Source organism: Pygoscelis adeliae, unplaced genomic scaffold (genome assembly GCF_000699105.1).
Source record: "Pygoscelis adeliae isolate BGI_AS28 unplaced genomic scaffold, ASM69910v1 Scaffold14, whole genome shotgun sequence".
NCBI classification, from domain to species: Eukaryota; Metazoa; Chordata; class Aves; order Sphenisciformes; family Spheniscidae; genus Pygoscelis; species Pygoscelis adeliae.
In genome coordinates, this window is record NW_008825109.1 from 3,308,103 (window position 1) to 3,330,706 (window position 22,604).

The 22,604-nt window shown below is 40.9% G+C and overlaps 1 protein-coding gene across 1 annotated transcript in view; it reads right to left on the reverse strand.

The window, feature by feature from the left end:
• The window catches only part of RXFP2 (relaxin/insulin-like family peptide receptor 2), a 55,487-nt gene extending 35,422 nt beyond the window's left edge, over positions 1 to 20,065 (reverse strand). Inside the window, 4 exon segments of the mRNA XM_009327863.1 lie at positions 6,028 to 6,280; positions 6,740 to 7,012; positions 16,957 to 17,089; positions 19,995 to 20,065. Of these exon segments, the coding sequence (XP_009326138.1) occupies positions 6,028 to 6,280; positions 6,740 to 7,012; positions 16,957 to 17,089; positions 19,995 to 20,065 (730 nt within the window).
• Between the last annotated feature and the right edge of the window lie 2,539 nt (positions 20,066 to 22,604).

The following is a 22,604-nucleotide window of genomic DNA, read 5'->3' on the forward strand; positions in this document are numbered from 1 at the left end:
GATTTTGATTTTACTACATTCGTAACTGATTTCTGATTTTAGGTTATAGGAGGTGTTTCTTTTCTAATAATAGTAAGTGACATTTGTAAGGGAGATAAACATCTCTAAACAGTTTGTTGTTATTAGATTGCAACTGGGATTACAGAGCAAAGATGTCAGTTTGATTTTTTAGTTACAATGCCATCTAAGTACGAACATCCAAATACTTAAACATGTAATCAAACACTGTGTGGAGTTGGCCCACTGAACGCAGTTGCTTGGTTGTCTCCAAGAGTGATTTCTGAAATAGCAGTTTCTCAAAGAAAGATCATTACCCCTTTGCCCTAATTATTATTCTGGAAAGTTAATATATTTCTGCCCCATGTTATGGCGGCCTTATATGTGTCCCTCACTTAATGAAAACTTTTTATCCCACCAAAAGAGGATACCACAGACATATAGAAGATCTTCTGCTATACCACTATCTGCATTTAAAATTATGCAGGACAGACACATTGCTCTAACGTTAACACATCATTTTGTGTGTTTTCACTACATTTAACTAATATGTGTGACTAGTGTCACTGTGTTCTTCCATTATATGTTTTGATTTAAATGAGGAAAACAAATGCAAAAAGATGACAAGGCATTTGTATAAAACCTCACCAGAAATTATCGATCACTTTTGTCTAGAATACTTCAGAATACATGGGCTAACAGGAGGAACACAAAAATCTCCAGAAATAGGGACTACAAGACACAATGTTTAGGGGTGGTCCGCTCTGTAAGATACAAAAAAGCCCTGTCATTAATTACCCAGTGTTAAAAGGCCAAACTGCTGTTCACATCTATGCAAGGCAATGAACAATTAAAATGAGGAGGAATACTCATACCAGAAAGTATTTGACTTCAGTAATCAGCAATATCTGGGATACATTTACCATCCCAGCTACTGGTGCTCTTTATATTGAATATGGGAGGCAAATGAAGGTGGGAGAGGGACATGGCATACTTACACCTATATTTCTTAGTGCTGTGTAGCACTGTAGATTTTCTGCACTTTCTGAAACAGCAGATGCAAATGTGCACATCTGCCAACACTGCAACATGGAAGGTGATTGAAGTCAAAGTTGGTGGAAAGGTCTAAAGGCTCTTGGCCACCACACTAAAATTACACGTATGTCTTGCTTGGCACTGTTTTTCTCTGTTTTCGATATACTGTCCACCCAGGCACTTGAAGAGTTCCTAGCCTAAGAGAAGGGATGGATGGCACTTAGATTCAGCACATGCAAATGAAAAGTACAACTGAGAACAGTAGTCATGCAGAATTATGTGGGGATCACATGAAGAAGTGAAATAACATTGGTAAATGTCCTTGTTTCTTGGCATCCCATTCCTAGCCTATGCTCAGCAAGTTGCTTGAGGACTGAGATGCAATCAGTTGCAGGTCACTAGCCGTAAAGGAGCAGAGCCGCCCTGCTTCTCACTTTTCTTTGGGACTGTGCTACAGATCACACACAGGGGCCTTCCTGAGGCCTTCACAGCGGTAACAGAGAAAATGCCTTGCCCCTGCTACAAGTGAGACTGATGAAATCACTAGTAGACTTTTATGCCTCTGCTTACCTGTCATCACATCAGTGATAAAAATAACAACTACCTGTTACCAGAAGGTCATGGCTGATTTTGCTGTCCTGACGCAGAAGTCTGGCTTACACTTCAGTGTAGAAGATCCTGAGTATAAATGATTTGAGCCAGGTACTTACTTAATTGTATTTTTAAGCACTGCATAGTACTAGGTAGATAATACATTCAGGCTAAATGCTGGTATCTGCATGGGTGAAATAAATAGTCTGTGTACAGCGGACTTCTGTAGACACCTCAGACCTTTTAGGTGTCTTTTTGTGTGGTCAGATTCTCATGACTACCAACATTTCACTTGATTCTACATAATCTCCTTTTTCCCTTTTCAAAGCCACATGTAAGCAAGGAACAAGGAAAAAAAAGCTACTGGGGACTGAAGACACCTCTACCTTTGCATCCTAAGAGCTGGTGTTCAGAGAGGGATGCAAAATAGCAACATAGGACTGTGTCCAGGAACACAGATATATGACTTTTGAGGTCAGTAGTTCTTAAACTACATCCTGGATATGAGGGAAAGGTGTGGGCTGAAGTCAGCCCACAGAGGATGTGCAGAGGAAGCCTTTCCCCACTTGATGGGCCATCTAGATTGCAGAGAGTGTTGCTGGGAGACTCAGCAGCTAGGACCTCAGTCCTGTCTACTGCTAGCACAGAGGAGAGAGTAGGATGGTTGAAGTGATGCATGTCCTGAATTGGAGAAGGCAGGTGCAAAAACTGAGCCATTGGAGGTGAAGAACAGGAATCCAGAAAAAAAGAGCATCCATCAATTAGAGTGTCAACAAAGACAGTGGTTTTGCCAGTGTTCCCAGGCACAGAGAGAGCATCGCAGAACTGAGCTCATCTGCAAGAGAGAATGAGGAAAAGCAAGGTGCAGGGAGGACACTGGTGTAAAGGCAGTGTGTTGCTCTGGCATGAGTTGGTTGATGAGTGCCAGGCAATGAACTGTTTGCGGACGATGAACTGTGATGTGCCCCTCAAAGTAAAAGTGTAAGAGAGTGCTCAGGAGGATAAGGGGAGATATTGAGGAAGACGCTTGATAAAATGGAAGGAAGGATGTCCACTGTGAATGTTAGGCATTTCATATTGAATCCCTGAAGCAAACATGAGATTCCTTTTGAGGAATTAAACCTCCAAGATGAGATTTAAAAAAAATGAAAATGGAAACTTATGCCTTTAAGCCAGTCCCTTAACATTTTGGCATCCATCTAGTGATGTTCGAATGTTGCTGGATTGGAGCCACCGCTGTTTGTTATCAGGCTGTGAGGAACAGCTATATGTTTCTAATCATATTCTGTTTGTTGGCTAATTAAAACTGGCATCAGGAAAGTGGCTGAACTGTCACAGGGAGAAATTGTTTCTATTTCTGTTTTAATCTTTTAAAAATAGAAGACAGATGTTTCCTTCATTCTCTACTGGCAAGCTGTAAGGGAACCCCAAACAAGAAAATCATCCCTGATGCAAGCAGCACTGTAGAGCCTATAACCATGGCAGGTATAGCGGTGTGGACAGGACATTGTCTTGTGCAGGGTTTCTAGGTTACCAGAACCAGTTGATTTTGGTCTCTTGTTTTTCCTCATTTAACTCTGTTTTCTCAGTGTGTTTTCTCACGTAACATTGTTTGTCATGTTCTTGTGATGTGACTAGAACTGGTTAGAGGTTTTAAAGAGAAAGCATCAAGAGTGTTGATTTGCAGCTGATGACTTTTTTCCTCAAATTTGTATCAGCTACACATTAATTCAACTTAACTCCCTCCAACAGTTTCAATATGCTAGAAGACTTGCAGGCAATGACTCGTGATTATTTTCCCAGAGAACTGTAACCTTTCAGAAGAAAACATGTCTTACCTGTAGTTAAAATCCTACCTGTCAACATTCACATTATGGAGTTTTCAGAGTTAATGAGTGCACTATCAGGTCAGCACTCCTTGCAAAAGACACATTCCAGAGTGCTGTCATCAGGTACTTTTCTTGCTCAGATAGTACAAGACTGGCCTAAGGCATGCTATAACATTATGTTGTCTGCAGTGTTGTGGTTTACCATTTTAATAACTCTTTCCATGTGCAGGGAGAGCGACTGTTTTGTTTTCATGCTTCACTATAGTCTGAGCAATGTCCCCTTAAAACTAGGTTTGTTTGCTCCATTCAGTTGTAGTTGTATTTATCTAGTATGAGTTGTTCGAAACCCAGAAGGTAGCACTGCTTTAGGTAAATGGGAAAGTAGAATAAAACAGTGCTGAAAATGATACATATATGAGTGATTACTGAAGAAGAAAAATTTAATTCTCATTCACTGTTTTCAGGAGTTTCATGTGGGGAACCTTTTTTTCTGAGATGTCAAGAATACACTCAAATAACTGCTCATCAGCCACAGTAGGCCAGATTACCAAGTCACTGTTTCCATGAAAGCCAATACGAAATTCTAGATTTGTAACATCAGACAAGGGAACAAGTGAACACCCTGACTCCCCTGAATGCTGAAGTGGCTAAGTTCATTGATTGTCCCGTCAAAGGTTTTTGAAACCTCAATTCACAGAAATGGGAAAAAACCCAAAACTGTTTTTGCCTTCACTTAAAAATGAAAGCTACAGGATATAAAAGTGAGTTTGTTGCATGTTCAAGATGCATATTCATTTTTGGTATATCCAAGAAAGCAGTAAGAGACACAAGTGCCATTAGGACTTCTAGATCATACTCCTTTGTAACTGACAACAGGTGTGGTCAAACAAAACTGGAGTCTCTGTTGAAATTGTTGCTGTTGTATGTGCTGCATTTTATCTTAATACAAATATGGCATTGCTTCACAGCCTCAGTCATTCCAGGTTGGGTTGCAGCTTGATCCTTTAACTACAACTCCTACGTGCAATTCCTGCAATTCCAAATACGAGCATCAGCGTTCAAAGTTGTGTTTTAGTGTATCACTGTTTCAGGAATAACGCTTGAGAAGTGTTCCCATCTTCTTCAGCTGCTTATTCCTTCCTTCATTTCAGGGTGCAACTGCAGCAGCTGTCTGGAGGTTACACTGTACAAGCAAATTGTTCCAGCACCACTGTGCTGTGCTGGCAAAGGCCTCCATCAGTGAAGCAGTGGTAAGCTCCAAAGCTTCACACTGCACACTTAAACCTGCTAGGTGATGTGCAGAGTGGCATGCGCTCAGTACAAAGGGAATTCTCTAGAATTCATAAACATGACTATACAAGACCACTGCTTATAATGCCATAGCAAATTGGAAAGAACTACTTATCAGTAGACTGTTAATTTGACCCACAGTTCAGTGCTATGTTTCTTCCAGCTTCATTCTTATAGTTGACTGAAAAAATAGCGTGTGGGGATCAGGGGGAACTTGCATAAGAAACTGGAAGGAAACATCAATCTGAGAAGGTCGTTAATATAAAGGATAACTCCACTGGTGAGACACAGAGGGCTGGGAGGGCATGGTTGTCCACTGCCCCGTGTGGGTTGGTCAAAGCTCTCTCAGGCCCTGCGGGGCTCCCTCAGCTCCACCCACTGCCTCTGTGACTGAAGCAAATGTGGTGACAGGGAAAGAAAAGGCCACTGTTTAAAAATAACATTTCACAGAAGAAAATATTCAGTCCTCCATCTCCCTCCTGCACCAATCTCCTTCAGAAGGACAGGCTTTCTGCTAGGCTCCCCCAAAATGGCGCCTCACAGCTACCAAGAGCTCCCTGCCTGGGCTGAGGCTTTTGGGCCTGCCAGGGCTGCGGGATGTGGATGAGCAGAGCCATTCAGCTGCAACTGGGTGCCTGAGCTTTCCCTCTGCTTCCCTCAGTGCAAGGCTTCTCCTTGGGATGGGCTTTGGGCACCAAGCCAGAGGTCTGGCAGCAGCCTCCTCGGTGGGTCGCAGGGCACTTGGCCGGAGAGGACAGCTTGTTGCTGTCTGTGAAACACAAATCCAAGGCAAGCTCCTGTTAAGCTGCTGGTTGATTAATCTAATCAAACTCAGTTTGAACACTGGCTTGTTAAAAAGATGAATTGTCTGGCATTAATGCACCTGCATGCCTGAAAATGCATAAAATGCCGTCCCTGTCAAGAACGAGAGACAGACCCACACAGCCTTTGTGATACTCCTGACCTGAATTTTCAATATTAAATATAGATCTTTGCAGTAATGTTTGTGACAGCCATATGCATAAAAATTCACCAGAATCATGAAAAAATAGAGCTTGAGGAATTAGAGCTGTCACCTAACTTGAAAGGAGGAATAAAAGCAGCGCTTGTGCTTTTCGTGATGAATGATTCACACAGCTGTTGTCAGCCCTTTCCTCGCCTCCACCAGTAAACATTTCAAAGTTGCTGCCTAGCAGAAGTGCAGTTGGCTACAGACGCTGCCCACAAAGGCAGTGCAAATGGCAGCGGTTTCATCTGTGAGGGGCTGAAGACCCTTCCCACTGACTGTGAGAGACTCCCACCCTGCATGGTCCGGGCTGGCAACGCTGCCCGTTCCAGCTAACAGGGGACAGCTTATTTGACTGCTGCAATGACACGTGAGAGTGGTATCCACAGCCAGGGATCTTAGCCAGGAGCGGGGTGAGCTGGGCATGGGGACCTCCTCCGGGTGAGAGACGTGTGGACAAACCCACAGAGCTTTTCAGTGCAGCAGATACATGGAGGAACCGGTCAATACTCACAAGCGTTCCTACGTCTCGCTGAAAGAAAGCATTTATCATGTTGTATTTTTAGTGTGATAAAGCACTAACTGCGTGCAGGGAAACATCTTGCTGTGAAAGGGAACTGCATGGAGGTGGTGTGTTTGACACACTCCTTGGTTTCCTGGTACACAGAAAGGGTCAGCATTTTCTTGTTTTGCCATTCTGGTGCTTTCATAATTCTGTAGGGTATGTGTCAGCTAATTTATAAATGCTCCTTTTGCTCTGCTATTTTATTTATGAGTATTGTCTGCACACCTTATTGCTTTGGACCATCTCTTGTTTCTGAGGTGCTTCTTAGGGATAATCAACTATCCATCCATTTACTTATCCATTAAAATAGCCAGTGATTCACCTCTATCTCAGGCTGTGTTAAAAACTAAACATTCTCATAATCTTTAATGTGACTTGCTAATCCAAGTAGCATTGCAAGCTCCCTATTCTCCTTTATGGCTTTACCTTCAGTTTGTAGACAGGAGATGACAGTGTATCTCCAGTGTCCCTCTGCTTCACTGTGGGAAGGGCTAGACCAGGAGCGCAGCCGGGTCCCAGGATGGCATTGGCCACAGAGCTCCTGCTGACTTGCTTTATCCCATGCTCAGCCAGGACAGAGCTTGTAGCACCTGACCTGCCTGGAAGCTCAATAGCTTTAGGGTGGTAACTCCTAACCCAGGCTATAACAACAGGGATGTCTGTGTGGCACCGTGTTGCGAGAAAAAGTCCAGAAAAGTCCTGAAAGAATTAGTAAAATATGTCTTTAAATAGATTAGTGAATGTGCTATCATTTCAGTGCTAATTTTCTCTGCAATTTTTCCAATTTATTTCATGGTCTAGATTTTTGTTACTCTGCTCTCCAGCAATTTCTTCATCTTTGTAGCCCCAAAAGAGCCTGTATATTCCTTAGTAAAAAGCAAGGCCAAAACCAACTTGTCTGCAGCTGTCTTTGAACTCCTTTCTACATCTTTTATCACTCTGGTAGCATAGGACACTCACTGACTTACTTCTAGGTTATCAATTTTTATGCCTTCAGCTATTAGCTCATCATACATCTACTGGACCAACCTGACTTATTCATCTTAACACCCATATTTATCCCCTTAACACCCATAAATATCCCCTACTTATGCCAGTTCACTTCACCTAGATTTTTATATAGATTTTTTTTTTAAGACAGTTGACACAAATTATTCAGATATTGTTCTTGACTTGATTTCCGTTGAGTGCATCCAGGAACTCCATGGAGAACAGGCATCTCAGGGAAACGGAAGTTTCATTTGCATAAAGACAGGGCTCTGTTAAAAAGTGACATCTGTAGTGGTTTTCTGTTGGTTATTTTCAAGGAAAAAGGATTCTACAATGGGTAGTCTGGGAGTTAGATGGTTTCTTCTCCTATTTGTTTCATAGGTTTTTCCAAGTTTTCTGTGGATAAATGATACAGAGTTTGTAAGAGGAATGAACTTTGCTTACATATAGCATTGTACACTGTAAAATCATCATCTTGGACATGGCACATCCACCAAACTGGTGCAATGCTGTGTATTCCTTTAGTAGATTTTTTCCAAGTAGTGATTCTGGGAGGTTGGAGAAATGAAAGGGAGGTCTGCTAATGTTTTCCTCATCTTTTGCACGGCATTACATGCTGCCTATTCTTTCACAGGCTCTAGTATGTACATTGTTCAAATTCAAAATTGCTGAGGTAAGATGCCAGCTTCATTACACTTCAGCCAAAATTCTGATAAAAAGCCCTGGCGTAGCCCATCCATTTTGTTGTTTCCAGAATGATCACACAGTAAACCTCAGAGGCAAATTCTTACTGGCCAGGAACACTCAATACCTGTATTGCAAAAGCATTGCGTATGAAATATGGCTGCATCAGCACCTGCACACAATATGCTGTCAGGAAAAAAAACCCGCTGTACCCTCAGTTTTTATTGATGTGTTCTTCTGTTGTGTTCTTGGTGTTGGGAGAGCATTTTTGTGCTTCGTGCTCGTGCTTGCAGGGCCTGGAGCACTTGGTCAAATGTGTGGCTGTGGTTAGATTTAGGGCTGGAGCAGTCCGAGACCCCCCTCTCTGTGCCTGCTTTTTCCTGCCCCTCTGGTTTCTTCTGCTCTTGGGCCCACACCAGCATTTGCAGTGAACCAAGCTGAGGCACGGCTCCAGCTGAAAAATAACCTGGCGAAAAAGGAGCAGGCAAGTTCCCTATTGCAAATGTCCACACAACCCACAGATTGCTTTGCCAGTGCAATGGGAGGGCATCGTAAGGGTGAGGTGGCCTTCACCAGCTGGCCCTGACAGCAAGGAACAGCAGCTGCCTGGCTCACCTGTAACAAAAAAAGGGATCCCAGTAGGGTAAGCCTGTGCTGTACCAATCAAGGTATTTTGCTGTGTCTGGCCATGCAGTACGTGAAAGACCTGGGCTGAGGCTGCAGGGTATAGAAGCTTTTGTGTTAAAAGTTATACTGTAAGCTTGGTTTGTTAAGAGACTTTAAGGCAGGAAGCAAAACTGTTAATTAATTAGGAGTATTCACAGGCCCCCAATAGATGTTTTATTCTTTAATTAATTGCTGTGTTACCAGGCTGCTCAGTGAAGGTTAGGTTTCTCCTTAAGGCCAAGCTGACCTGATGGTGAGCTGGCACCTGATAAACTGGTCTGGCCCCTCTTCTCCGACTCCACAGTCACATCCCCGTTGTCATGCGAGCACTAGCACAGGATAGTCACTCTGCAACAATAGTTTTCTGCCAGTTTAGTTTCCTTCATGAGCTCAGTGCTGGTCTGCCAAGCACCAGGGAACAGGAGGTGGTGGGAACATGCAACCAGGAGCAGGTAGGGGTAGACAGGACAGGCTGTTCCTGTCAGAAGTCATCATAAGATTTTCCTCTGGTCCAGAGGTCAAACAAGAAGGGGAACAAGACCCTTAGCACACTTTTTTAGCCAATCTTTGTTGGCGATAAGTAAGAAAAAAAATAAATCATTTTCTGTATAGTGGGAGACAGAATGTGACAATCTGCAAAGCAGCAGAGGAATGCTGGCAAAATTGTGAATGGCCTGCTTTCTGAGTGAAATTTGGGCTTGCCCAGGTATTGCAGGGTGGATGACGAGTGTCCCCATGTATGCCACTGACTTTACTCCATTGTACAAATAATAGTATGGAAAAGGCATGGCTTTTATGGGAAGCAGACTGGTCAGCAAGGCGGGGAGGAAGACAGATGGAGTGGTACTGGCACATCCAGAGGCTCTCTCTTGTGCTTCCAGAGCTGCAGGTAGTAAGCTCCCTCCCACTCCTCCAAGGAAGGGGTCAGCTGGCAGGAGGAACTAATTTAAGAGCTGTCCTGTTGTCGGTATTTCCACAATGCAAGAAAAGCAGAAATAGTTTAGGCCCACAAAAATTTCTTTCATAGCATTATTGATAGTGTCTAGCTTGTAGCTTGGTCTTCAGTTTGCTACGCTGAAGTGTGAAGCTCAGCCAGAGAGGTGACGTGCTGGCAGACAGCCAAAGCCCAGCCCTCAGTAGAAAGTGTGAGCAGGTTGTGGGAGGTGAGCTGGGATTATTTGCAAAATAACTGGGGGATCCAGAGCCTTGAAAGGTCAGTGGAGATGTACAGATTCTGCTGACCCCCATTTGGGAGTTCCTAACTAGGTGGTGATGCCCAATATCCAAAACTGGTTTATTTTAATTTTTTTTAACATTACATAGTATGTAAGCAGGTAAAGCAGCAGCCTGCTCTATCAGTCCCATGCTGAATGTCACATCATCCATCACTCGTAGTCAGAGCTGATTAGGTAGAGTCTTGTAAAAGTGTTTTTGTAAAAGTACTTAAGGATGCGGTGGCTGGAGACCAGCCAGGCCTGTAGTGCCTCTTCCAGTACATTACATCATAGCACACAAAGCTCACTCCCCTGTGCTGAGCCAGAGGGGGCCTGTGAGCGTCTTTTGGGGCCTGCAGCTCCAGATTTGGGGATTCGCTTATGTACCTGCTTTGCCTGGCAGAACCTGTAAAACAGTATCCAGTGAATGCTTCAATGTACACAAACATAGGTTTACTGACTACCGGAGAGCTAGCGGGTCAGAAGAACAGTTACTTGCTGGATAACACAAAAGAGGACTGTTAGATGATGTAGAAATATTCAAGACACGCTGGTGTTATGATAGTACCCTTCCTAGTACCTGCTGCTGAGCAAAAAGGTTTATGCCATACTCAGTGCGTTACACTGCGCAAATGGCATGCAAGAAGCCAGAAGAAAACCACAGTCAGAGAATGGGGTGAACCCAGCGCTGCAGTACTTACGGTAAATGAAAAGAGGGCTAAGGTTAGGTACAGTGAATTCAAAACCAAATAAAATGAACTTTTATCCTCTGGCTGAATTGCTTCAACGAAAGCTGCTTTTTTCTTAGTTAAAAACATGTGATATGAATGACAGTAATGATTCTCCAAATATTGTATAAGCTATTTGGTTTACTGCCAAGAAGGAATGTAATGAAAATTAAAAATAGAGATATTATTAAAACAAAAAAAGAAATCTGCATGCATTACTGCTGACATTTGTTGAAATAAGAAGGGACATGAAAAATTATATATTGATTTTGTAAGTTAGAGCAGGAAGTGAAATACAATCAAAATTACACTTGGGAGAATATTTTTATGGAATATGGTAATAAGTGAAAACATTTGTGACATTAACTCAAAGATAAGAAATATTCAAAGAATTATTGAAGGATTTAACACAATAGAACCATATGCTTAGATTTAAAATGTAATTGTCTACAAATGTAACGCATTTAAATGTTTTAAAAATATATTCATCTGAAAACAGCCGAAGTTGCTGAGAAACTGTGCATAACTCACAAAGCCCCCCATGCACTACAAAATGGAAATAAAACATTGACAAAAAATATTTTTGTATATTTATACACTGTCGCTATGGTAATAAGAGTAGTTCATTTTTAACAAGTACAAAGAAACTCTTGGGAACTTACATTTCATTTGGAAACAGAACCTAGTGGGCAGGATTTTTTTTAGCAGAGGTTACCTGTGTCTTTAGAGTTTATGATCCATGTTGTGACTTGACTAAAGCAGCATAAACTGGGTTGACTAATTTTTTCCTGGATTTCAATAAAAAGAGTGAGCAAAGGAATAGGTTCTTGAAGAAAACAAATTAAAGACATAACACTGCAAGGACCAAATTTACTTTACAATTAAGATTTAATCAATAGGCTAAATTGATTACCAGATTAACACAACAGGTAATCAACACAAACTTTGTGGTTGACTCTAGCAGGGATTGTATTATTTTGCTTTCAGATTTCAACTTCTGCCTACATACCTACCCAGAACTCTAACTGATATATTACATTTATATACCTGATGAAGGATGTTGGTATGTGTTGGATATAAAAACTTTACAGAATTTAAGTATCAGTACCGGTCTTAGACATTTATCAAGGAAATTTTTATGGTTCTTTTCAAGGAAGCAGAGATCTATGAGGGCGTTAAATGACAATGTTTTAACATTTAGGGCCAGAAATCATGTAGTATGGCACTTAACATGTAAGTCCTGTCCTTCCAGAGTGAGATACAGACACCTATAATTAATGCTTTATATGAGTTTTATGGAAATTTGGACTCCCTCAGATGACAATTCCCAGCTCCTAATACATTGGGCTCACTAATTCAAACTCAAAGTCAAAGTGATTAGCACGCAGCTTCCAAAAAGTTATGCAGAGAACAGATTTCAACCCCTGGGCCTTCTAGTGTGAGTGCCTTATTTCAGATGCATTGAAGCATCTCCATTTATCAACCTTCTGATATCCTGCAGAGAGATACTTGTAAACTATCCTGCACTGAACTGCCCAAGGCTTTCCCTTTCAAAACCCATCTAAAGGAGGAAGAGGAGCAGGGACATCGTTTTATGTGATGGCCAATTTGGCATGTGGGAAGGAGAAGGTCTCTACTCTGTTTGCTTCTCAGCTTGCAGAGATCGACATCTGTTGCTCTCGCAAGCATGTTGAACCACAAGGCTATTGATCTTAGTAGGCTAGGTGGAAAGCAGCTTCCAGCCGTGTCTTGCCTAGCAAATCAAACAGCCCTCAGCCATGTTCTTGAACACCAGGACCAAGTAATACACAATGGCCCATACCTATGCCACTAAAACCTTACTCAGTAAACCCTGTTTTAACAGGGTGATGGTGTCCCAGCTGTGTGCCTGGAATGATTCCTGGACTGTTGAATAGCTTAGCTGTGTCTGAGAATCAGGAGACTCCTGACTAGCACAGGCCGAAATTGTGCCTGATAAGAGTATAGACCATTGCATTCTTCCATAACCTTTTAATTTACTTTGCAAAGGGTAACCTCCATGTCTGCTAGAAAGCTTTGCTTCTCTGCCTGGAGAAATTCGAAGTCTACTTGGTAGTGAAATGAAAGCAAAGAGAGAGAAGTAGCAGGGACATGTATCTAACGCTTGGGGCAACCAGTGATGTTGTCATCCTTGTTCTCAGAACTTTGTGCTACAAGAGGCATTGGATAAAGTATATAAACAACCCTGGGAGCAAACAACTGGTTTCTTTGCTTTCAAATGAGCACTCAAATCACCTGTACTTCAAGGATTGTGTTCTTTCGACCCAAAAACTAGCAAAACCTTCATCACTCACTCATCCAACTCAAATGGAGAATGCTCCACCCAGCAAAGTCTACTCCTTAAGCATTAAGATGAGAAAAAGAAGATTCAAGAGGAGATGTGACCTAAAGTAAAGTCCTTGCAGAGGAGGAATGAGGTGAACATATGAGATACGGAAGGAGACTGGGAGGTGAGAAGATATATACTGCACTCGCAGGGTTGGCAGTCACTTACTGGATAAAGTAGATTCATTGCACGTTACATTCTTGTAATATTATTTTTATTTTTATTTTCCATTTCCTCAGTAACAACTGCCTCATAATGAATGTAAAGAATAGCTATTTGTTCTGACATTAGGTACCTTGAGACTGTGTGCCTGGCTTGAAAATAGATAAATTCATAGATGAGATCTTTCAGCTCTTTGGAAGACCTCAGAGTCAAGTCTGTCAAATTGGGCAGTTACCCAGAATATCCTGTGTAGAGTCTTTCATTTGACTTTTAGAAACATAGCTAATAAAGCTCAAACCCTTACCCCTTATAGGTAAATTGTCCTCTTGTCCTTCTGTTAATTTTTCCTTTACAGTATAAGAAATGAGTCCAGAAGGTAATTTGTAGCTGTTCTGATAGAAACAAGATGTGAATATTCCAGTGAAAAAGTTATCAGTGGGGGTTTGTCTAGGCGGTTTGCAGGAAAAGCTGTGGCAATTCCCTAGCCCCCAGTAAGTCTTTGGCTGTTTTCAAAGTTGTTGTTCTATTTGAGCCTCAGAAAAGCAGTAATTTAAAATCACTATATCTAAAATCCTCCGCTTGTCATTCCTCCCAGGAAAACACTTTCCCTCTTCATGCATCATGTTGTTTTCCTAACTGCACAAGCCTTTGACAAACATTTACATAGCAAGCAAATCATTAGACATGTTTTTTCTTGTAAAACTGTATTTGATGGCAGCTAAAAATTGTGTTAGGAATCCACATTTCAATGTTTGTATTTTCCTCTTCACTTCCTTTAGAAGAATGTTCTATTTGCCACAGTAAATGGCCGATGTGTAGGGGCAGTTGTATAATTTGTCTAACTTAACATTGACAAACACTGAAATTTCTTTGAATGTGTCAGTTTGCCAGCCTAAATTCTCTTTGCCTATTCATGTGTGCTCATGTAAAACAAATCTTGCAGTGTCTGCTTTCATTAAAATCTCAAAGTTTCATGATCTCTTTCTCCTCCATTCTGAACTAGTTTAGTAATTTGATTAACTACTAAAAATCTGGTGGCACTTTGGAGTGCTGTCCTTCTTGGCTTGAGAATGCCACATCATACTCATTAAAGTTAGCAAGGCTACTAATTTCCATTTTATATCTGAAATCAGTCACCTTCTACAAAGAAATCCCTTGTTGCACATCCTAGCATGTATTAAACTGGTAAAAAGATGATCTCAAAAGCTTCAAACTAACAACCTGAATAGGTAGAAGGCGGCTGCTGAAGTGATGCAGCGCTAACATATTTCTCCTTCAGAAATGACTCAAAGGTAATACCTAGTACAACAGGAGATACTTAAAGACAATAAGCAAGTTAATATTTGAGACTGTGACATTGCCAGAGCCAGTGTGACTGTGTGTGGTCAGGAAGTTTTCATGCCTTTCCCATAAAAATATATTCTAAACTGCTATCCCTCATTCTCTTTTTCCTCAGTTTGCTTGTATACTTAGGATGACTCTCAGTTCAGTTCATTACAGTTCACCTTCAAATCCCAAAGCTGCATTGTTCAATGAGTATTCTCATAAAAAAGAGAGAAAAAAAGAAGAGTACTCTGTGATTTATTAGGGACATCAAAATATGGCACATTTTATAGATATAATGTCAGTGTAGACATTTTGTCAAGCTATCTACAATGTCTGTAGCATGATCTCTACATTTCAAGAATCCCGAAAGAAAAATTGACTCATTTCCCAGCATAAAGTCATCTTATGTCCAAAATGGTGTTGTGCTGGAGGAATATGACAGGCTCATAAAATATGTGACAAGCAATAAAATTGTTTTCTGAAATGTACATAAGTCTAAATGCAGAAGAGAAGGCCACCACAGAGCTAGCTAAATCAATTGTCATTTTGCACATCAGTCACTGCACTATGTGTATAAATCCCCATCCAGTGAAATGTGAATGTAAACCTTAATGCATAATTTATTGTAATGAACGTTTCACTGGCAATCAATAACTGAACTAAATACTAGATTTAAAATTAGCTGGCAACTGAGAAAAGAGAACCTCTAGGAACCACTTTCTCAGGAAAAAAATAAATGCAAAAGAATAAATTGCCACTGTTAGGCAGCACACTGTTTTGCTAGTGTCTAAAGCAATGGCTGAATGTTACTGCATCGTGAGCTGCACTTCTAGTGCAAGTAACTCCTTGCCCCACCAAGGCTATCTGTGCCTGCTCCTTCCTGACAGTGCTAATTTTCTTTGCGTAGCTACTCTCAAACCACAATATTAAAAATGATCAAGTGTTAACAAACAAGATACAGTAATAAAGCACCCGGCAGCTGAGGAGGCATAAATCTCTCATGGCAGTGATGAGTGACTAGGGATGGTAGCGGGAAAGAAAGAGAGAGGAGAGACACATCAGCAATCACTGTGAAACAGTAACATGTACTCATGGCCTTTAGGATCAACCAGGACCTTATTCTGCTAATGCCAGAGGTATCGTGAAAATGTTCCTGCTTTGGAAATAAGCTCAGAGATATTAAAAATACTAATAAATGTATTATTCTTATTTAAATGGAGCAGTTAGTTAGAATTATGTTGGTAGAATTTAACAGCAAATTATTAGAAAGAGATTCACCTTTAAAATAGGCAAAAACACACCATGCTGAATAGGTCAGCTCTTGTTTAAATTCTGTATTGCTGAGAAAAGGATGCCAAAGGGAATGTGATTTAGCATGAGATCCATCTGGCAGATCATAGCAAAAAGCTAGTGTTTTAATTACCATTACTTTATCAAATCATAAAAATCACAGACATGTGGAGTGAAAGGGACCTAAAATGAACCTTTTATATGCTCTGCTAATCAAGTAAGATTACGCCGCTTCTGAGAGATACTTGGCTAAGCCAAAATCATCCAGAGCTGGGGATTTTACTACCTTTTCTAAAGCCTGTTAAAGCCTTTCAGCACTTTCTTCTCTGCTAGTCTTAAAAAAAAAGGAAGGTTTTTCTCATAACTGCCTGATACCTTCATTTCTGAAAAATAAACTCATTATTTTTTCTTCTAGCTTTGGTAGACATGGAGAACAGCCACATATACTCTTTTTTACTGCAACCTATACAAAAACTCCCTTAATCCATTATTTTCTAGGCTATACGATCCCAGTTCTTTGGATTCTTTTCATATAGATCACAGTTTCTAGGCTTTGGACTCCTCCTCTTAACTATGTTCTGCATTTTTTTCAAATGCCCCGTATTTTCCCCAAGTGTAGTGACCTGAACTGACCAGCGCTTTCCAACTGACATGTGATCAGTGCCATATGATACTCTTACTAATGCATTCTGGAAATCCGAAACTTCATTCACCGTTTTTCACAGCAACAGCACTCTTAAGATCTTTGTGAACTGCTAAAACATCTAAAGCTTTTTTCTGCAGTGTTCATGCTTTGCTGGCTCTTCTCTATCTAGTATTTGTGCATTTGATATTTTTTCATCCTTATTGTAGGATTTCAGACCACTTCTCCAATTAATTCAGACAATTCAGATATGTGTACATACTAAAGAAAAAGGACTTTTCCACGTGGAACAGATATGGACTGAAAAAGATCAAATTCTATACATGTAAGTAGCAAATGAAAAAAAGCCGCTTGGAAGTAACAACTCATACATCATATACATTTACCAAGACAAAACAGTTTTTAAAAGATCTGCTCTGACACTGCACAAATTCCAGAGTCTTGTTTCTTTTGATGTAATTTATGACATTGTTTATGATATGTGTAATTGTACCTGAATCAACACTACTAGACATTTCATAACACAATCATTGCACTGTCTATGGAATTTAAAGATCAACATCTGGGAGAGTTACCTTCCACCCGTACTCCAAGACATCAGGATTATTGTTTGCCACCTGCCACCGTGGTCTATAAACTGGAAAGGTTATGGGCACCTGGCAATTAAGCATCATAGTAACCCGGTCTCCCCGCCGCAGAATCCCAGTCCTGTGGGAGGTGCGGAGGCTTACCGTACTGTTCATGACAAGGTTAAAATGTATCTGAATGAGATCCAGAACAGCCAGTGCACTGCACTGAGTTGCCAAAAATGAATATATACATCAGAGAACCACTTTGAGTTAGTGGGAAACGTTGATGACTCGGGTGCTGAGAACTACCTCCAAGCACCTTTGCTTGTGGCTGATCCCACTGTGCAGTACTGTGGTGAGACACCCAGACTAGCTCTGAATGGTTAGCTCTACATTAGCAAGGAATTTGGGGGCATCAGTATGTTGAAGGATTGGGGCAGAGGCTCCATAATCTCTATTGAATGAATTATAGGGTTTTATTCTGGACCAGATTTAGTCTGGTCCCCTGGATTAATCACTCCCATATGTTTCAAAGTGGTCTGAAGGGCTGGTCACTGGCTCAGAGACCCTTGTGCCTCCTTCAGGAGCAGGTGCATATGGGGAGTAAAGAAGTTTGTGTCCAGCAAAAGAAATCAACTTACTGTGCACCAGAACTATTCTGTAAAGTGAACCAGGACACTGGAAGCAGAGTCAACTGAGCGATTCCCTCCAACACTGTGATATGGCTCTGATCCAAAAATCTTGATGCAGCCAGGGGGTTAGCATTGGTACTGAAATTAGTCCAAATGCACTATATAGGTTAAGCCATGCTGCTGACCTAATGAAGCATTGGTTTAATATGACTTCACTTCTTCACCCTGGCAGGCTATTTGAAGTTCTGTGTCATTGTATCCCTGGCGGTGCACAGTGTAGTTTGGATGTATTTGAAGATGACCAAGGGGAAGGCTTCAGCACTTTCCTGAGGGAATGCAGCATTGTCTAAGGCATAACCTGGGGCTGGGCTGCCAGATGTCTCTCTCTGCTCTGGGTCTGCAGTCCTGAACTCTCCCATTGACTTTCAAGGCTCACTCTTGTAAAATGCAACCAGAATATGAGGGAGACCTACAACCAGAATGGTGCTGTCACGTTCAACCTATTGCCTCACTTTATTAGAATAACATCTGTGCTTATCTTCCATTTTGAATAATTAGAGACATACAAGTGAAATAATTCTGTATTCTTAATTTATCAACAACCTGTGCATTTTAACATATCCCACACCATTCAAATGTCTCAAATTCACATCAAGAGTTAAAACAGAAAAGGATGTTGATATAATTCTACTGCTCTAATCATTACCTGCTAAAATTAGCAAAATTGGAGACAGCACAGGTCTGAACTCTGTTACACTGGCATATACCAAGAGAAGACAAACTCAGAGGCGATATCCATGGTGAATGGTTGCTCCATTAGTCAATAACATTTTCAGTCATCTGCTAAACTGATTTATCTCAATAAGTGACATCTAATTAATCTTAACATTTACTTTCAGATAAACATGAAATGTAACACGAAGTTTTTAATTTTTTGATTTAAATTTAATTTTAATTTAAATCAATATCTGTTGGTACAGAATTACTATACTGCCATAACTCGGAATTTTTTTCCAACTTTTTTCTGAAAAAAATCTGCTGAATTGCAAAAGCAGGGTTTGAACCTTTGTAAAAAAAGTCTGTTTGGTCATGCCCAGTAGAGACATCTTCAAGTTCAACAGAGACATTTTCCAAAGACACTGCCAGCCTCAGTCATGTTCCAGACAGAGGACAAGCACAACGTCTTTGCAGGTCTCTGTCCGGTGTTGTCAGTGACCTTGTTCTGTGACCTTCTTCGGATGCTTGAGGAATAGGGAGGTCCGACCCAAAAAGTTGCTCTTTCTCTCCACTCTCTCCATTAGGAAGGTTTAGACAACTAGTTTAGCTGTAGCTATCTACAGAGCGATGTCTGCGATGAATCCCATTCACAGCGTCATATCTGATATAATGAGTAGACAGCCTGTGTTCAGCACAACACACTCCTTTCAACACTTTCACCCTTGTGGGTCCAGGTTTTTGATATTCATCATTCCCCTTTGGTAGCAAATGTTTCTGATACAAGGACAAATATCCCCATTAGCTTTGAGTATATAGAAAAGGAAAAATAAAAGGGAAGGGAAGGGAAGGGAAGGGAAGGGAAGGGAAGGGAAGGGAAGGGAAGGGAAGGGAAGCGAAGAGGACAAATATCCCCATTAGCTTTGAGTATATAGAAAAGGAAAAATAAAAGGGAAGGGAAGGGAAGGGAAGGGAAGGGAAGGGAAGGGAAGAATTCTACTTCTTTGCCAGCCCAGATGGTTGTCTTTTTATTTTATTTTTCCAAGACAGCCTTGAAAACTGCACACAAAAATCCCTGTTAACAAAATTAGTTTGCAAATCTTAACGTAGTTTGATAGAAAATGCTGGAACTTAGTTTTATGATTTAACCTTGTTTTCCTTGTGAATGTGAAGTTTCACCATGTGGTCTTCCGTACATCATTAGTGAGTGGACAGGAGGGAGAGTGTGCATCAGTGAGTAGCTGGGCAGCGTCTGGCTCTCCTTTACTCTTCAGGATGTATCTGCTTCTATTATTTCCTGCACACTATTCAGATAGTTCTAGTGATAGACGACCAATGTCACTGGCTATTTTATGCCTCCAGCATAGATATCTGGAAATCTTTAAATATAGTGCCCTTATAGGATTTTTTTTTTTATTTTTCCATGTGCAAAATTGCGTGAGAAAGTGTAGTAGTGATTTGTTATTTTGGACTGAGGAAAACAAAGCAAGTGAGAATTGCCTCCATGCAAGAGAACATTCCATTTCCTTGCCATATAAGCTGAGCAGTGCCAACAAAGGGAGTGGTTTCTGTAGTGCCAACAACCTCTCTGGCTGACTAACTTTCCGTGCCTGCCTGTTACACCTTTGACAATTTCTCCCACAGTTGATGAAATCCCCATATAAAAGCCAGAATGGTATATTTGCAGAGCTGTTCTACCTTTGAATATCAGTACGTTCCGGTGGCAGGACCAGGGAGGCTGGAGGTAGACGGAGGTAGTGATGCTCCATTGCCGCCTTCCCTATCCTCAGTGTCCCCCTCCACATCCAGCTCTGGGAGGTGATTTCAGCTGAGGGCTAGATGGGTGAAGGGTGAGAACTCCCCTTCTCCTCTGTCCTCAGGCAATACAGGATCCTGAGGGAAAGGGATAAAAGAACTAGGAAAATTAGGCAGCCTTGAGAATTGGAGTGATTTCAAAGGCTGGCTGAACTGAACAGGGCAAGATTCCTCTAGCACAGCCCTTACAGTTTGGGACAAGTTGGAATTTGTGACACAAATGTGGGAGGATAAGTTACTGCTTTTTTGTTATTCACAGCTGACAACTTAGAAGTTTAAGTTCTCTGTCCTACGTGCTTATTTTTCTACAGTTTATTAAGAAACTGATAATTAAGGTTTCTCAAACATTTTCCTTCTGATGAGGTCCTATTAGGTACCTTCAACTTTTCCAGCATTAATTATTCAGGCTGAAATTTAGTATGTTTACTTTATGAAGGTACTTCTGCTGTGGCTGAGCCAGAATTGTTCTGTTTCTAATGATAATGACATGCATGGGAAAAGAAAATACCTTTCCCATCATGAAAAATAAATATGTGATTGCCGTTGCAGAACTCTAGTATTACTGGATAATCTGAAGGAATAAGATTTGGCATGCATGTTATTTTGGGTTAATATTATTTCCATTTGACAAAACTGTGAAGGTTCAAAGACATATTTTTTTTATTTGCACAGACTTCTCAAGCATTGGTTTTCTTCATGTTGTTTTTTTTTAAAACTTTATTTTGGATTGACAAAGATACAGAAGGAAAGAGGTAGAGTGACCAGGTACCCACAAGCAGATCTCCTAAGGTGTTTCTGAGCACAGAGCTTCTCCACAACATCCCATCCTCTGCAGCTGGGAAAGGGCATGACTGGAAGAAGGGAGTGTGGCCAGGCCTGCCCAAAGGTTCACATTGTGCTTCCTGAGGTGAACCCAACATTTCAGAGTGGCAAACAACTAGTCCCAGAGGGTGGAGGGATGACTTCTAGGAAAGGAGGAGAAATAATATATTTTTATTTTGGTTTTGTCTTTCTTGGGCAAATGTGCTGTAGAACTTTCTTTAAATACATTTTAATTCTCCATATGTGTTTGCACTGCTTGCACAAAGAACTTAGGGTCTTTTGATGTTGCTATAACATAATTATTTAGAGTGAGATATATGTGCATTATTAGCACACATTACTGCTATTAGTTCGGTATCCCAGTCAAGGACCTTATCTTTTATATTGTCTTTCTCTCAAGACAGTTTACTGCATCTATTATAAATGGTCTTTAGTTAATCTTTTTAGTGTTTTTAATTCTTCCCATCTAAAGAAAGAAATCGCATCCCTCTGCATCCAGTCACGAGAAAACAAAACACACAACAAAGCCCCTGTAGCTAGGGAGTTTCATCATTGTAGCTTGCTTTAAAGTCTGCCTTTATTGCATGACTCATTCATTTCAGTGTTTACTGGAGCAGGGCATCTTTTAGTAAACGGAGCAAAAATAGATTTTTTTTTTTCTGTCACTGATTTAGAAAGCTAGGAGCCTTAGTTATGGATGGGAATACTCTATCCACCCAGGGGAACAATATCATTTTCTGTCCTATGACAGTATTTCATCTTATTATTTTGAGGAATTGTCTTTAGTGTGTTTTGTGAAATGCTTTGAGATCTCAGAGAAAAAGTCTTCTGTAAGAACTCAACCCTAAAAGATGCTGAAAATACCCTGGCCTTGATCCAGTAAAGCACTTAAACAGGTATTTAACTTAAAGTGCATAGGAATACCCTGGAGAATAAACACATGCTTAAAGCTAAGTATATACTTCTCTGCTTTGCTGAGTCAAAACCAAAGCACTCAAATCATAGAATCATAGAATCATTAAGGTTGGAAAAGACCTCTAAGATCGTCGAGTCCAACCGTCAACCCAACACCACCATGCCGCTAAACCATGTCCCTCATCCTTGCAGGACTGAGCCCTCATGCTTTTTGTTTTTACAGAGTATTTGTTTACCGAGTTTCATAAATGTGAGTAGATCATTCAGCTGAAATACAGTGCTGCAGAACGCTTTTAAGTCTGTACCGCCTGACCCTGCACTGTTTGACATCAGTAGTAAGCTTTATTTCAATGGGAATAAGACCAAATCTTCATGGTTTGATGGATTGATGTGCAAATCCTGCTCATCCATCAGACAGATAATACATGTACTGAATGGTAAATGGTCACAGTCTGTGTCCTAAAGTTATGCACAAGCAGTAATATTTATTGCTTATCAAAAGCATCCAGAAATGTTCTGTACATTTTACAAACAAAGACAGAGGGAAACACTTTCCCCAAGGCATTTCCCGTCTGTATGTAGGGCAATCCAGCAGGGAGCATCACATGTAAGCAAGGGTAGTGAGAAGGGAAGAGGAAGATGAGCTAGGAATATACCCACACCTTAGGAGCAGAGCCCTGCAGAAGCACTTACTGCAAACAGCCTGCAGAGTCTGGCTAACTGCAAAAAGAATGAGTTAACAGCCTGCCACTTTGG